General features: G+C 37.2%; 1 protein-coding gene across 1 annotated transcript; it reads right to left on the minus strand.

The window, feature by feature from the left end:
- Positions 1-1,212: 1,212 nt before the first annotated feature.
- On the minus strand, positions 1,213-2,979 carry Bcl2l15 (BCL2 like 15). Its single transcript, XM_003479010.1, is given in 4 exon segments — positions 1,213-1,230; positions 1,796-1,839; positions 1,842-2,019; positions 2,854-2,979. Coding segments are annotated over 4 exon segments (366 nt in total).
- Between the last annotated feature and the right edge of the window lie 9,514 nt (positions 2,980-12,493).

The raw sequence follows: 12,493 nt of genomic DNA on the forward strand, positions 1-12,493 counted from the left end.
ATATAGGAATTGTAAGAATTGTAACACTTTAGCTTTAGAGTAAGAATTAGCAAACTCTTTTCATAAAAGGCCAACTAGCAAATACTTTAGACTTGATGGGCCATATGGTGTCTGTCATAACAATTCACTTCAGCCACTGTAGTGTGAAAGCAGCCATGGATAGTACATAGACAAGGAAATGTTACATTCCAGAAAAGCTTTATTTACACATAAAGATAATAAACCAGATTTTGCCTGTGGCGGGTAATTTGTCAATTTCTGCTCTAAAGCATGATTTTCAAACTTTAAGAGCATCTGAATTGCACATGGAGGTGCAAAGGTGGTTTCCTAACCCCAGCCAGCTCTTACGGAATCAGAATGTCTAGGAACAAGGCCTGGAGATCAGCAGTTTAATAAAGTCTAAGTGGTGTGTGAACATTATTTATAAAATCTCTGAAGTGTGCAGCCAGCTTCCTGTAAGCTGGGAGGGCCCCACTGTCCTAGATACAGTTCAGTACTTCCTAATCCTGTGGCAATAAAAATATATAACTTTTACCTTTGGTCCTTGTAGAAAGGGTAGATGATGAAACTACTATTTTTGGCTTCCATCCTTAACACTGCATAAAAGAAATTCAGCCTAGGGGCTGGGGATTTAGCTCAGCAGCATAAGCGTCTGCCTTGCAAGCAGGCAGTCGTGAGTTCGATTCCTGCTACCGATAAAAAGGAAAAATACAAAAAAAAAAAAAGTGGAAGAAATTCAGCCTAGGGAATTTAGGGATGAATTTGAAAGGAAATCCTTAACTTGAAACAACAAGTTTCAACCAAAAATCTCCCTGAAATTCTTTAGATTACCGAATTAGATAAGATTTTTATCAAAAGGCCAAAGCTAAATATAAAGGAATAGTATTCTTTGTTCTGTTTTCTCCACAATATCTCAAGCAAAGGCCTAGTTGTAGCCTGGAATTTCAATAATAAATCATTATATTGTGTCTGGAGGTTTTTGCTTTAACAAAACCTCATTAAAACTCATGTGAAAACAGAAAGTACAAAATCTCTGTAGGGTTCTGGAAACTGTTTCCAACTTTATCAGTAGGAAATAACTTAGTCAGCAAAGTACATTCTGACTAAATGAAGACAATGTTTTTCTAAATTTATTTTTCTGTTTTAATTGCCAAAAATCAATCATTTGATCAGTCAAAGAAGTGCAGCTCAGTCAAAAATAAGTCAACTTCTTCAGCTCTGCAGATTTTCCTAGGTAAACAGAGAAAATCCTACAGTCAAAGGCATTTTTCTCAGAAAAAATATAGCTCTTACTATAGTTCCTGCCAATCCTAGCTATGGAGAACCCCACGACAGTACAAGTTCTAACATTTAATGAAACTTGGTTTAGAATGCTTCCTCCAGTTATCACTACCAGTTGAGACCAACTGCTTTTTGTTAGATAATATTAAAGTGATTCTGAACTTCCTCTCACACACCTAAGGATTTTAAGGAATGAAGACCCATCAATTTACCAAGGAGCAAAGTATAGTAAGGCTGAGACTAGAGCCCTACTGCCAATACACTTTATAGATATTTAGGTGTAGGAAATACACCTTTAGGGACAATAGTATTTTAGGTAGCATGACTTTGGAGCCCAGCCCCCACAGGGCAAGCTTCTGTCTATTCCTCTCTTCCATGGCAACAAAGTCCTGCATAGTAGGGATGCCTGTTTTCCTGCTTGGCTTCTACTTCCAAAAAGGGTCCTAATTAGAGTTTCTGGTATTAATATCAAGAGTCCAGATGTCTGGCAAAGCCAGGGACCCAACACACATACCCATCCTCCCTGGCTCTGGGTGAAGTCACGGATGGCTCTTTGGCATTGATCATACCCACCATGGGGACAGCCACCTGTCTCGCTACTTCAGGAGCTACATGGGTCACACACTTAAGAAGTTTCACTGACAGTGCCAGAAAAGCTGTCTCATAAGGGAGGCTGGAATCCTGAGGACACCAGGCCTCACTGAGAGACTGCACTGCATGCTGGAATGTAGCTCCTGCCTGAGAAAGAAAGGATACATCAGTAAAGTTCCATTCAAAAAGTGTAGGAGGCTGCAGCTCAGGAATCCACAAACACAAGTGTTGCCCAAGGAGTAGCAAATGGACCTGTGGTATTATCAGGCAATAGATGGATGAACTTTTCTCACTTTAATATTATATTCTTTTAACGAATATTAGAAAAGTAACTCATCAAATCTATGATTTCAGATATTATTGCTTATGATGAATAATATAAAAAATGATCTGAGAGAAAAATACTAAGTATATGAAAAGATAAAGGGTCAAATTATAAAAGTGTTATTTGTACAACTAGGAAATGTCTAGGAAACTCTTTTAAAAATTAGCTCTATGTTTTTCCTCTTTTCGTTTGCAAACAACTTGGTCCAAAAGTTATTAGGTGAGGTCAACCAAGACTTTTTGGGGTATAGGGGGCAAAGAAAGGTCAGAGTGGGGTGTCAGAATTCACACAAGTTGAGAGAGAATCCGCATAGGAAAGCACCTAGGTCTTAATTTCTAAACATCATTCTTTCATTAAAGGAAAACAGAATTTCCTGGAGCATAGTTGACTCCAGGATGGACATGGAAAAGTACAAGATCTTCTGTCAGGGAAATTCAACAAGTGTTTGTAGAAAAATGTACACATCTCAAGACCATAATGATGAGTTACTTTTCTAATATTCGTTAAAAGAATGTAATATTGGGGCTGGGAATTTAGCTCAGCGGCATAAGCGCCTGCCTTGCAAGCAGGCAGTCGTGAGTTCGATCCCCGGTACCGATAAAAAGGAAAAAGACAAAAAAAAAAGAATATAATATTAAAGTGAGAAAAGTTCATCCTGAGTCTGGTTCATCTATATTGCATGGCCTCTGAGTAGCAACTTGTAATGTTGGACTCAAGAAGTCTGTCAGTAAGGTGCTGATGATGCATGCTGTTTGCTCCTAAAAAGTTTGGGAACTCCTCATTTTAAGGCCTGATGCTGAGATTTGTCCTTCCACAAAACAAGTAGTTTCAGCTAACCAGGAAGTTAGAAACACTGGTAAACTAACAGATGGGCCCACCTCTTACAGACTTTCCTAATTGGACATGTAGTCCTGGGATTTTTTTCTAACCAGCTTTCTTTGCTCAGAAATGTGGGACTTTTCTCAAGAGCTTACACACTTGGAACTAGGGAGACTTGTTGAAGACTTTCAATTCCTTATCTCAGAAACACACCATAGCCAGTACATATTGCTAATGAATAACTTTTATTTTTACATGTCCAATTTAGAACTGAAATCAAGTTAAGAGTTTCTGGATAAATTTGATTGAGAAATACTTCCTGTTAGGTTCTGTGTATGGTGTGATTTAAAAGAAGGTTTTTTAAAAATTTTATTTAAAGAAAGACTAAACAAAATAGAAAAAGGGTAGAAATAATACATACTTTCTTTTTTTAAAATTTTATTTAAGGAGAAAAAGAAAAAAAGCAGAAAAAGGGTACAAGTTATACAGATTTCAGAAAAAATAAACAGTAGGAAATCACTAGTTAATAGATTACATATTGTTATCTTAGAAATAGTTGTTCAAGTTACAAATTAAAGCATATAAAGTGGACATTCAAACAGTGAGACTGCAAACAGTTCTGTTCAATGATCCAACAAAACTCAGTAATATGGTTATCTGTCTTATACACTTAAATATACATGCAGTTATATCCTTTAGAGCACTTTCTTTTCCTCTTTTGTACAATGACAATTACACATTTTGGGTTTTATTAATCCCACAGTTCTTATTACTTTTTTTTGAAGAGAGTAAAACTAAATGTGACATAACAGAACAGAGTCAGTCAAATCAAAAGGATGGACATAACATATAACGTAAAAACATAATACAAGGTGATCAACAATGGTTCCCATAATGCCTCTTGCTATTTAAAAAGAATTGCCTATATTATCAGTTATAATAAAATTGAACAAAACAGTAAAGAACAAAACCAATAAAACCAAAACATTGGAGACATTACAGGTCTTCAAAAAAAGATAATAGTCAACCAGAATGGGCATCATAATGAATCTTATTGTCTTCACAGTTGTCTATACTTTCGAACTTGGTACAATCAAGCAAAACAGAATAGAGAAAAATCAGTCAAAACAAGATGGTGAGAGCAATACAGGGTTTCAAATCAAGTTAATAGGAAATCAAAGTGGGTTACTATAATATATTCTGCTATTTTTTATTTATTTTTCCCTTAATTAAAAGGATAAAAATAAAAAAGTAAATAATAACAAAGAGATTGAGATAAAAGAGGGCGTAACAAAACAGCGCAGGTCAAAACATAACCATTTAAGCAAAATAGTGTTTCACCACAAGATAATCTTGACATAAAAGTAATTACCATAGTGTCTCTTTCCTTGAAATCTTTGAATATAACTTCGTATACTGTAGCATCAAACATATCAAGACAAAGTAAAACCGTTCAAGGGAATGACAGTAATAATACATAATTTCAAAGAAAAAAAAAACAGTAAGAAATCACTAGTTGATGATTACATATTGTCCTCTTACAAACAGTTGTTCAAGTTACAAAAGTGAAGCATACAAGTAGGGATTCTAACAGTGAGACTGCAAACAGTTCTGTTCAACTATCTAACAAAAACTTAGTAATATGGTTATCAATCCTATACACTTAAACATACATGCAGTTGTCTATACCTTCATTTATGCTAAGATTAAACAAACTAAAGCAGGCTAAAATCACTCTGAACAAAGAATAATAGTATTGCTGGATTTCACATCATGGCACTATGGGATCAGCACTTTTTTCTTCAAAGCAGTTGTTCATTTCATCATGCATTATCAGTTCTCATAAACTGTTTATAGGTTCTACACATGCATGAGTCTCTACATGTATTTGGTTTTTTTTTTTTTTTTCTTTTTCCTTTTTAGCAGTACCGGGGATCGAACTCACAACTGCCTGCTTGCAAGGCAGGCGCTTATGCCACTGAGCTAAATCCCCAGCCCCTCTACATGTATTTCTATCCTGTATTAGAGAGAAAAATAAAGCATAGCAAGACAAAACAAAACGAATTCCTATAAAAACATGAAACAAAAAATCATATAAAACCACAGTATAAGGTAATCTACAATGGTTACTGTGTTGTCTCTTGTTATCTTCAATAGAATTGGCTAGATCATCAGGCTTAGTATAATTGAATATAGCAGTACATAACAATATTAATAAGAACAAAACATTGTAGATAGTGTAAAACTTCAAAAGTAGGTAATAATCAAACCAGAATGAGTATCGTAGTGAATCTTGTCGTGTTCGGTGTAGCTGCCTATACTCTCAGACTTGATACTATCAGTCATACAGTTTTGAATAAAATCCGTTGATACCAAACAGCAATCTAACAAACCAGATTCAACTAAGATCAGTCATGGTAAAACAGTATAAGTTATACAGGGCTTCAGATTAAGTTAATAGGGGATTAAGGATGGTTACCATACTATATCCTGCTATTTTTGAGATAGCTGTCTGTGCCTTCAGATCTAGTACAAGTGGATAGACTGGGACAGAATATAATCTAAGCAGGGTGGTTTGAATGATGTGGGTTTTAAATCCTGATACACTATTAACAATATCCTCTGCCAAAAAGAAGTTTTGAAGTTATACTATATCAGCATTCAACTTCTTATTATGGTACTTACATGCCAGAATCTTATACAATGACTGAGCACCTATATGTGTGGAATAATACTTCACATTAAAAATGACATTTATGGTACTTACAATTCAGCAGAAATGACACTAATTAATTGCTAAATCACAAATTTCATAATTTCTTATGCTCTAGTGATACAATGTACTATAAGAGTACGGGGAATAATACTTAAAGAGATTGTGAAAGCCTCTTTAGAGTAGTAGCATCTGAATGAGGGCTGAAGGGTAAGCTGGGATTCATTAAGCATGAAACGAGAAATAGGACTATTTGAGGTGGAAGTGAGGTAGAGAAAATAAAGATAGGTTAAAAGGAGACATGGAAATTGTAACTTTGAAATTATAATTTAAAGACAACTGCAGCTTTGAAATATAATCAACTTAACTCAAGGTTATAATTTATTATTATTATTAGGCTTGTTTTTCTTCCAGGCTCTTTCCTCTTAAATCTCTAGTGGTAGTACAAATATAACAAGTATATAAATTTGGTCTGTGTTTTTCTTCTGTTATATAAATTCCAAAGACTTCCATTTTCAGAGATACAGTATTATTAACTGGTTACCATATCTCCAAACTTCAAGCACATACAAATGGTTTACATTTCACCTATTGATAAAGCCAGATTTTGCTTTAGTCCTCTGAACAACAACTTGACAATAAAGAAACAGACACTAGATGATAAGTAAGTCAAAAGATAAACATCCCAGATCACCTGTCTTGAAGATACCTCCAAACCACACAAACACTCCTTATCTTAGATATTCTGCACCTCACCCCTCGAGAACCTGTGCTCTTTTTTGAGTGTGTATTTCTGTCTTGCAGTATTGAGGTTTGAGCCCAGGGCATTCCCACTGAGCTACATGCTCAGTCCTTTTTATATTTTATTTTGAGACAAAGTATTGCTAAATTGTCCAGGCTGGCCTTGAACTTGAGATTCTTGTGATCCCAAAGTGAGAGTATAAGCATGAAACACCAGGCCCAGTTAAGTGTATACTTTTTGATTTCACCTTGTATGTGCTTCTCATTGCATATTCTGAAATACTTTTTGGTGATACTGAGTCAAGAACCTAGCCAAGGATTCGGGAATGGTGGTATATGCTTGTAATCCCAGCACTCAGGAGGCTGAGGCAGGCAGGAGGATAGTTTTGAATTCAAGGTCATCCTGGGATATCTAGTGAGTTGAAGGCCAATTGAATTACATACCAGTACCCTGTCTCATTAAGAACAAAATAAAACAACAACAACAAAAAACCTAAACCTAGTAATTCAAAGTCCTTATCTCTTGTTTGAGTGGGCCTCTTTCAATCCCACCCAGTGACAGAAAGGGTGGTATATAAATACTAGACAGGTTGGAAAAAATCCAATTGAGCATTTGAGGACTTATAAATAGTGACTACATAAAGTATTTTATAGGAAAATTATGACAATGAAATAAGATGTTACGTGCCATGTCCTAAGGCTGGTATGCAGTAAATATTAAATATCTTTTTAGCCGAAAGCCTAATGACCAGGACAAAAGGGAACCAAGATTTACCCTCTAACAAAGAGGTTTTCCTAAAAATACCAAACAAACAAAAAGTAAAACAAAAGGGTTTATTTAAAGGACTGAACTCTACTATTGTTTTGAGAGACTTCAGGATTGGACACTTACTGTGGTGTTGTCTTCTTAAGGTAGCAAACCCAGACACAAAGTGAGTCAGTTGTTCAGAATGGAATTTTTTTTCAGACAGTGTCTTGCTATATAGTTTGGGCTAGCCTTGAACTCTCCACGTAGCTTGCGGCCATCCTCTTGCCTCAACCTCACAAGTGCTGGGATTACAAGCATGTGCCACCATGCCTAGCCAGAATGAAATTTCTATATTGCAAAATAATCAAAACCAATTTTCTTTGTTCTGTCATACTCTTTAAAAAAATGACTATTATACCCTTATTAGAATGAACAAAATCTAGAGCACTGATGATATCAACAGCTGCTAAGGATTTAGAGTAACAGGAACTCTCCTTCATGGCTGGTAGGAATGCAAAACAGCACAACCACTTTGTAAGACAATTGGCAGGGTTTTGTTTTGTTTTTGGTATTAGAGACTGAACCTGGGGCCTTTGTCCTAGCTATATGCCAGTCCTTTTTATTCTTTATTTTGAAACAGGGTCTTGCTAAATTGCCCAAACTGGGCTCAAACTTATGATCCTTCTACCTTAGCTGCTGAGAGTGCTAGGATTGTAGGTATGCACTACCACACCCAGCTAATTTGGCAGTTTTGTATACAACTAAAAATAAGGCAATTGCTTTGCTGTAAGATCTGGTAATTTACTTTCTAGTATGTACCTATAAGGATAAAGATTTATGTCCATACAAAAACCTGCACATGGACATTTATGGAAGGTTCATTTATAATTACCCAAATATGGAGGCAATGGGATGCTCATCAGATAAACAGATAAACTATGATACATGCTGACAATGGAGCATTATTAAGTACTAAAAAGAAATTAACTATTAAACCATGGAAACTCATGGTGGAGTCTGGATACTGTATTTTAAGTGATAATTGATGAAGTAAGTTCTTAAGTTATAACAAATGCATCACTTTGGTTGGGGATGTTAATGAGGGAAGCCATGCATACAGGGGCACAGAGGACATACGGGCAATCTCTACACTTTCCTTTCAATTTTGCCATGAATCTAAAAAAAAAAGTTTTTTGTGGGGGTAGGTTTGATATAGGGTCTTGCCATGTAGTTCAAGCTGGCTTTCAACTAGGTATCCCAGGTTGGTCTTGAACTCATGGTAATCTTCCTGCCTTGGCCTCCCAAGAGATGGGATTGCAGACATGTGCTACAATGACCTGGTAAAATTCATTTAAAATGTTGTTTTTGTTTTGTTTTGTATCAGGAATCAAACTCAGAACCTTGGTTTGCTAGGCAGGTACTTGTGCCACTAAGCTATATCTCTGGCCCCAAGAGGTTTTATTTTTTATTGTTTTTGGGTTTTTGTTTTTTGAGACAGGGTCTCACTATATAACCCAGGCTGGTCTTCAAACCTGCAATCCTCTTGCCTCAGTTTCCCAAGTGCTGAGCTCACAGGCATGCACCAGGAAAAAAAATATTAAAAAAATTTTAAATGATCATAAATGGCTTTTAGTCTGGGAATAAAAATTAAGCTCTGTTATAGCTATGGGACATTTTCATTTGTCATTACCTATCACTTATTCTCTTTAGAGACAAAGGGCCAAAACTTCAATTACTACCATGTGGTTCCAGACCTCTAACATCAGAAAAACTGTCAGAATTTTTAAGATTGTTTCTAAATTGTGCTTGATACATGGCTAAAGATATAGAATGACAGCTGCAAGAATTGTGTGGGTCTGCGTATTTCCAACAAAGAAAAGCCATTACCTCTCACAGTGCTTGTTTGGAAGTTTTTCTTATATGAAGTATACTGATGTTAGATTACAAAGTCTACTGCAATAAATGAATTGTGTGTTGAATGAATTTTATAAAGCCCACAGAGAAAATTCTAGAACAACTTCCCTTTACGTAAGAGATGGTCATTCACAATGTAAGGGTTCTGACAAATACCTTGATTATATACTCCCAAAGTAAGAACAAACAATAAAGCCAAACACTGTGGTACAAATATTTGTAATCCCAGATATCTGGGAGATTGAGACAGGAAGATAGCAAGTTTGAGGCCATCCTGAGAAACTTAACAAGACTCTGTTTTAAGGTAAAAATTAAAAGTTGCTGGGGATTTAGCTCAGTGGCATAAGTGCCTGTCTGGCAAGCGTGAGGTCTTGAGTTCAGTCCCCAGTGCCCCACTCCAAATTAAAAGTTTAGAGATGTAACTCAGTGAGAAGTCCCTGAATTCAATTTCCAGTTGTGAAAAAAGAAATTTTAAAAAGGATATAGGATATCACCCAACTGGTTACCAAATGTTTGCCCAGGTTCACTCACCAGTAAGTGGAAGAACAGAAATTTAAAACCAGGTCTGTTTTAGGGCTAGGTGTTGGAGACCACTATGAAGTGGCTCTGAGCAGGATTTAAAATTAACTAATTGGCTTTCTATGTTTATCTGTGAGTCTGTCCTAGGCCTAGGCCTCTTGCCTGGCGATGGGAGCTGATTGATAGTAAGTGAACCTCTATGAACCCTAGTCTGGCTGGGGCCTATAGTGGCCTGTGAGACCAGAGATACCTCAAAAAGCAAGATAAGGCCACAGCTAAAGACACCTTGGCTCTAGCACTAATTCAGTAAATAGACACCATAGCTGCAGGAATCTCACTCCTACCATGTCATCATGGAGGTAAGACTGTTCTCCTAAATTGGCATAATTTATTACTTGGAGAAGTTTTTTTTTTTTGTTTTGTTTTGTTTTGGTTTTTTGTCTTTTTCGTTTTTATCGGTACCAGGCATTGAACTCACGACTGCCTGCTTGCAAGGCAGGCGCTTATGCCGCTGAGCTAAATCCCCAGCCCCAGGTCTGTCTTAGCTCAAGCTTCCCCACAATAATAAACTATTTCCCTCACCATTTCATTACAGCAATGCTTATGGGTTAAAGCTGTTTTTGGAAACTAATCTTCATTCCTTTGCATTATCTTGTATAATCAAGGCTATAAACCTACAGAAACAGAATAGGGGCTCTCATGTGTAATCTTTCCATCCTTTTTCTACTTCTCTCTAGGCCTTGCATGCAGCATCCTTCCAAAAGACACCTTCCTTCTGGGCACTCATTATGAGTTATGTACTACTTATGTATCAACCATGGCTGATACTAGAAGGCTGTTTTTCTTAGATACCATATCAACAATGCTTATGAATTTTAAAAGAAAACCATCAATTTATACTATACTAGTAAATCATGTATGTGGAAGCTACAGTTCATTTGCAAGGGAAAGAAATACTTTATGAGAAACTTAAGCTTTGGTCATTATTTTTATAAATTAGCAAACCTAAGCTACAGGAGAAATCAATTCTTCATTGAGATCATTTTTAAAATACACTTTCCAAAAACAACTTTATACTTTTCTCTGTATGCGTTTTACACTGTACAAAGCAGCCAAGTAGAACTTATGTTAAAGTTCCAATAGTGGGTGGAGGAATGTAGCTCAGCAGCACAGTACCTGCCTGCCAAGTGCAAGATCATGAGTTTGGAGTGAGCAAAGATGGCAGATAGATAACAGCAGGCTACAGAGGCTCCCTGAGATAGTCAACTTGGAATTCAACATAATACAGCGTGGGGAGTCCCGAACAGAGGGAGATGAATTCTCTCCTCTCAAGAAGAAACTAAGGTGAGAAGAACCAATCAAACGTACAGTCCCAGTGCTGCTATTGGAACAGCTGAAGGTTTAGTGCTCCGGCTGTAGCACCTGAATCCAAGTAGTGGCACTTTACTGAGCTATCTGAAATCCCACTGCTTTGACTTACTGGAAACGCACTTGCACTAAGCATGGGAGTCGGTGAGCCCAACAGAGAGCTGAGCTAGCAGGGAACCTGCATTGAGTGGTGAGTGATGGAAATAAAACCATTCCACAGAGAAAGGGGCTCCAACAGATGACATTCTGGGACTGGGCAGAACTGGCAGGAACAAGGGGCAGCAGTGACTTCAGTCAGTTGTTCCCTTCCTGAACAGGATTGGTGGAGTGAGCTTGGCCTGGGTCATGCGACCTGGCTGAGACCCAATAGGTTATCTGAAATCAAGTCCCTACGGCAGTGGTGGTGGCGGTGGCAGCAGTGGTGGCAGTGGTGGCGCACACTATGAAGCCTCAGAAGTTTGACTGACCTGGAGGGGAGATGGCACACAGTAATACAGTGTAGGCCACAGCAGCTTGACTGATCTGGAGGGGAGGGGCCAGCATATGCTGACCCTGTTTGCAACTCGCTAGCACACTGCAGTGGGAAGGGTCACCTAGCCAGTGTGCTTCAGAAGAATTGTAACCAACAAAGAAAGAAACTGGGGCCTCCTAGAAGAAACAAAAAAGATGAGAAGACAAAGCAACAAGAAAAAGTTCCCAGGTCCCAACCCTGAGAACACTGACCCAGGACAGGTGAATACAAAGGAGAATGAGGACAGCAAACATGCAATATCAGACACAGCACCAGTAGACATATAGAGATATCTTCGGGACCTGATAGATGAGTTCAAAAGGGAAATATTTAACCAAGTAAAGCAAGATATAAGAAGAATAATAAAAGAGATGCTAAGCACCCCTCAAGAAGACACAGATGGAAGAATGGAGGAACTCAAACAAAGAAGAGAACCATTTGATGAAGAATATAAAGAAAATATAGAAAATATAGTAGATTCAAAAAGATTACCAGGAAATTAAAAACTCTATGGAAAGATGGCAAAACTACTTGAATGAAACTAAGGATAGATTATCCAAACTGGAGGACAGGTTTGCAATGTGGGATTATGAAAGGAAAAACTTTTTAAAAATAACAAGGAAACAAGCAGTAACAATACAAAGGCTAGAAGATGACAAGAGGATCTATAACTTGAGAATAAAGAATGTGAATAAAGAAGCAGGGATACAAACAAAGGAACTACAAAGGCTATTCACAGAAATAATTAAAGAAAACTTCCCAAACATAGGAAAAGGAAATCATATGCAGATGTATGAGGCATACAGAACTCCAGCCACCTACAACCAAAACAGAGCCACACCCAGGCATATAATAATCAAGACCCCAGAAATTCAATATAAGAACAGAATATTAAAAGCTGTTAGAGACAAGAAACAGATAACCTATAAAGGAAGGCCCATCAGAATCATGGCAGACTTCTCA

Source organism: Cavia porcellus, unplaced genomic scaffold, assembly GCF_034190915.1.
Source record: "Cavia porcellus strain 051 isolate PalLab524CR breed Dunkin Hartley unplaced genomic scaffold, mCavPor4.1 scaffold_1, whole genome shotgun sequence".
Lineage (NCBI taxonomy): Eukaryota > Metazoa > Chordata > Mammalia > Rodentia > Caviidae > Cavia > Cavia porcellus.